Source organism: Kryptolebias marmoratus, linkage group LG14, assembly GCF_001649575.2.
Source record: "Kryptolebias marmoratus isolate JLee-2015 linkage group LG14, ASM164957v2, whole genome shotgun sequence".
Lineage (NCBI taxonomy): Eukaryota > Metazoa > Chordata > Actinopteri > Cyprinodontiformes > Rivulidae > Kryptolebias > Kryptolebias marmoratus.
Genome location: NC_051443.1, coordinates 26,490,422 through 26,495,214, shown reverse-complemented (window position 1 = coordinate 26,495,214; position 4,793 = coordinate 26,490,422). Strand labels below are relative to the sequence as shown.

General features: G+C 51.2%; 1 protein-coding gene across 2 annotated transcripts in view; it reads left to right on the top strand.

The window, feature by feature from the left end:
- Nucleotides 1-4,793, top strand: part of ythdc1 (YTH domain containing 1) — an 11,160-nt gene that overhangs the window by 3,352 nt on the left and 3,015 nt on the right. Inside the window, exons 2-10 of one of the 2 annotated variants that reach the window (XM_037979412.1) lie at nt 105-206; nt 548-828; nt 914-1,304; nt 1,393-1,455; nt 1,537-1,631; nt 1,964-2,072; nt 2,161-2,278; nt 2,729-2,813; nt 2,889-3,043. In XM_037979412.1, the coding sequence (XP_037835340.1) occupies nt 105-206; nt 548-828; nt 914-1,304; nt 1,393-1,455; nt 1,537-1,631; nt 1,964-2,072; nt 2,161-2,278; nt 2,729-2,813; nt 2,889-3,043 (1,399 nt within the window). Of the gene's footprint in view, nt 1-104; nt 207-547; nt 829-910; nt 1,305-1,392; nt 1,456-1,536; nt 1,632-1,963; nt 2,073-2,160; nt 2,279-2,728; nt 2,814-2,888; nt 3,044-4,793 lie in introns of both variants that reach the window. The other variant, XM_037979411.1, reaches the window with a different exon arrangement.

The following is a 4,793-nucleotide window of genomic DNA, read 5'->3' as shown; positions in this document are numbered from 1 at the left end:
AAACTGTTTTCTGAAGAATTTCTGAGTCAAGTCAAATTTATTTATCGCACTTTTCAGTAACAAGGTGGTTCCAGAGAAAGACACTGTTTTTCTCACTGTTTCAGACGGAGAACTCAACGTTCTGGAGGATTTACTGACTGAAGCTCCAGATCAGGACGACGAGCTCTACAACCCTGAGACCGAGCGGGACATCAGTGACAAGAAAGGTACTTGTACTGCACACAGTACTGTCCACAATCCACTTCAGATAGCTCAGAGTGAGGAATAATAATGTTGTCTCTCTGGATACATTTATTGTCAGTACTACAGAGATATTACTCTGTACCACAGGCAGTACTAGCATCAGTACTACAGAAATACCACAGTCAGTACTGCAGTCAGTCCTACAAAGGTACTACAATCAGTACCACAGTACACAGACAGAGTACCAAGGCAGTACAACAGAAGTACCACAGTTAGTACCTCAGTCAGTATTACAGTTCCTGGTATCTGACAGTTTTAGACGGTACTGTGGTAGTACTACAGTTGTTTGTCTCTTGTCTCTCAGGAACAAAAAGGAAGAGCGAGCGCTCGAACAGCCAGGATCTAAAGAGACTCCGCCCCTCATCGGGCCACACCCCCTCCAGATCATCATCTTCCATTAAGAGACCTCTGGGGTCATCCTCTAAGAAGGCGTCCAGCCCTCGAAGCCACCACGTCACCACCTACCGCCACGACTACTATGACGATCGAAAGGGACGGCGGGTAGTCCGGGAGGGGCCTCGGAGCCGTGGCGGGGAGGACGCACGGCGCAGAGAGTCCCAACGGGGCCTGGAGGGTCTGAGTCGGGTATTACTGCTCACAGTAACCATGTATACTTATTGTTGCAGAGGGTCTCAGCCAAATACACTGACTTCCTGTTTGTCTTTAGAAGCTGCGGCGTGATGAGCGGCGGGCAAGCCCCTCCCCTCGCAATGATGACAACCAGTCAGAAGAAGAGGCAGAGTATGGCTCAGAGCAGGCATCAGGTAGTTCCTCCCCTGCTGCCTCCCATGTAGAGGAGGAAGAGGAGGAGGATCAGGAAGAAGAGGAGGACGAGGAGGAGGAGGACGAGGAGGGGATGGAGGAGGAGGAGGAGGTGGAGGAGGAAGGAGAAAAGGACGAGGAGGAGGAGGAAGAGGAGGAATACGATGAGCGTCGTGGTGGCGGCGAGGGAAACGACTACGACACTCGGAGTGAGGCTGGAGATTCACGCTCCGCCTCCTCTGTTAGTTTCTCTGACGAAGGCGAGTCAGTGCGCTCAGGCTCCGCCTCCGAGGCCTCAGGTAACCATGGCAACCATGGTGCGCTCTGTTTATTTCCCAATCAGCTGAACGGTACTCTGAAGTCAATCATGTGCTTTTATTTTGAAAGGATCTGAGAAGAAGCGGGAGAAGTTGTCATCTTCAGTTCGAGCTGTTCGAAAACGCATGGAGAGTAAGAGAACTCACACAGAACGTTTACGGAGCCGGTTCTGTGGTTCTGACCCGGTAACAGAAACATGTGATGTCATCGCAGATCCCACCAGCAAACTGCGCTACATCCTGCGAGACGCTCGGTTCTTCCTTATCAAGAGCAACAACCACGAGAACGTTTCCCTGGCTAAAGCTAAGGTAGGGTTCCCGTTGTTCCTGACTTTCTGTTGTCATTTCGATGTTCTCCCGTCGAGGTTCTCCCATTGTTTCCGTTGATGTTCTCCTGTTGTTCCGGTCGATGTTCTCCTGTTGTTTCCGTCGATGTTCTCCCGTCGTTCCCGCTGATGTTCTCCCGTTGTTCCCGCTGATGTTCTCCTGCTGATGTTCTCCCGTCGTTCCGTGTCGTTGTTCTCCCGTCGTTCCGTGTCGATGTTCTCCCGTCGTTCCGTGTCGATGTTCTCCCGTCGTTCCGTGTAGTGTCCCCCGTTCCTCGGCTGCAGATAACCTTGTGGCGTGTCTGCGGTGTGCAGGGCGTTTGGTCCACGCTGCCCGTGAACGAGAAGAAGCTGAACGGAGCGTTCCGCTCGGCTCGGAGCGTCATTCTGATCTTCTCTGTCAGGGAGAGCGGGAAGTTCCAAGGTACAAACATCGGATCCTTCCTCAGCCAGAGTCCTTCTTGTTTCTCCTCACTTTAATCGGCTCGTTGTCTCGGCTGTCTGCTCATCAGGTTTGGCCCGTTTGGCGTCGGAGTCTTATCACGGCGGTTCTCCGATTCATTGGGTTCTTCCTGCTGGCATGAACGCCAAGATGCTGGGAGGAGTCTTCAAGATCGACTGGCTCTGCAGGTGAGCAGCTCCGGCCTGAAGAAGAAGAAACGCTTTGACAGTTTGGTATAAAAACGCCAGAGTACCACCAGAGTACTACCAGAGTACCACCAGAGTATTACTGAAGTATTTGGGAAGTTTATCTCTGGTTGGAAAAAGGCAACATGCTGAAGTGTAGCGGTTTCATATGATCCACAGCAGCGTTCTTTCACACAGTTTGTTGTTTCTGACTTTTATATGCCTGAAGAAGAAGAAAGTGGCCCCTGTTTGGCTAACCGTTAGCCTAGCCTGGAAAGTCAAAACTCTGAGTCACGGCTGATAACTGAGACAAAATCAGCAGATTATCCCTTTAAATCAAGCAGAGGAAGAGATGAACTGAGCTCACCCCCTGAACCCAGCATGGTTCTGAGTTAGGACAGGTTCTGACCTGTTTGATGGCAGAAAGTTCTGTGTTCTTCTTCCTGTCTGCAGGCGGGAGCTTCCTTTCATTAAGACCGCCCACCTGTCCAACCCCTGGAACGACGGCAAGCCAGTTAAAATCGGACGAGACGGCCAGGTGAGCTCACCTTGGTTGCTTCTGGGACTATTTTAGGATTTCCTCGTTGATCTCGTTGGATTGTTTGTTGTCCAGGAGATCCAACCAGATGTTGGCGCTCAGCTCTGCGCCCTGTTCCCATTGGACGAGAGCGTGGACGTTCACCAGGTGGCTCGCCGCATTCGTCACAAGCGCGAAACGCCATCGGAGCCGCGGCCCCGTGGCCGACCACCACTGCGTGAACCGGGAAGGTTAGCCAATCATCAAGCTCCTTCACCTGCTTCCTGTTCTTCTTCTGCTGCTGTGACCACGGCGCCACCTGCTACCGGACCAAGGAGACGGTCGCTGCTGTTAGCCGGCGGCTAGCTTCCTGAGGCTGGTTCTCTGGTTGTTGTTGTGTTTCCTGGAGTCGTCACCGGAGCCGCGCCTGCTCTGCGTCTGGTTGAGATCTGAGTCAGGCAGGAAGTAGAAATCCTGAGCGGCGTGATGAGTTGATGTTAGATTCTCTTCAATTCGTTTAGTTTTCAGATTTAACTTCATCCCGACAGCTGAGGAAAAACAAGTTCCTTTTTTTATTTCTTGTTGTTAAATTTGTCTTTGAAGCTCTTTGTCTTTCAGGATTTTGGTCCTTCAGAAGTTTAAAAATGAAAGTTTGGCGTTTAGTCGGACTGTGGCTGACCCTTTCAGAGTAAAAGCAGAAAGGACAAAGGCTGGACTGATGGAGGAGGGGTGAGGGGGGGTTCAGAGAGGTGTTGAGTGGGTGTGGCTGGGGGCGGGGCATCAGGACTGCTGTGCTGGGGGGTCTTTTTCCTGGTTTTCTGTAAGGTAAATTACAGAAATGAAGGACTGTTGGACTGAGCCCTCTCCCCCACATGGAAGGACGGTTTTGTCCCCCCCTCCTCCCCCGATGCGCACACACACACTGAAAGGGACTCATGTTTGTGAAGTGTGTGTGTGTGTGTGTGTATCACTGATGGACTGAATCTGACGGGGGGAGGAAACGACGGGGAAGGAATAAAAACGGACAGTTTCTGTTTTCAGGACTGCTGGTATGGAGAGGGTGGGGCTGTGCTGAGAGGGGCGGGGCTTTGTGTATTGATTGACAGGACTGCACCATCATCATCACCATCACCCCCCCACCACACCCCACCCTTTGAAAATAAGAGGGTTATAGAAGCCTTTAAATGGACTGATGAGGAGACAAACTGTTTGTTAGAAAGTCATAACAACACAAGCGGTATGTTGTCCACAGGCTCCTCCTTCTTTTTCTTACTCGTGTGTGTGAGTGTGTGTGAAATACACCCGACTCAGAACCAGAACCTCCCTGCAGGACCAGCAGGAGGACCAGTAAGAGGTGTCTGTGTGAAGCAGGTAACTCCAGGTTCTCTTCTTACCTGGGTGTGTCTCCATGGCAACAGATCCTGGACGCCTCACCTGTTCTGCAGCAAGACACGTAGACGGATCAGTTAAACACGAATATTATTTAGTGTTTTTAACTCAATCTGTCTTTTTCCGGGGTGGAGGGATTTCACAGCAACTTTATTCTTCAAACAAGTTTGATTTTATTCTGGATGTCCTCTGATTTACATCAAAACTATACATACATGCTCCTCTCTGTCTCTGTCCTCCTCTCTCTCTGTCTCTGTCCTCCTCTCTGTCTCTGTCTCTGTCCTCCTCTCTGTCTCTGTCCTCCTCTCTCTGTCTCTCTCCGTCTGTCTCTGTCCTCCTCTCTCTCTCTGTCCTCCTCTCTCTGTCTCTCTCTCTCTCTCTCTCTCTCTGTCTCTGTCCTCCTCTCTGTCTCTGTCTCTGTCCTCCTCTCTGTCTCTCTCTGTCCTCCTCTCTGTCTCTGTCCTCCTCTCTCTGTCTCTCTCCCTCTGTCTCTGTCCTCCTCCTCTCTCTGTCTCTCTCCGTCTGTCTCTGTCCTCCTCTCTCCGTCTGTCTCTGTCCTCCTCTCTCTCTCTGTCCTCCTCTCTCTGTCTCTCTCTCTCTCTCTCTCTCTCT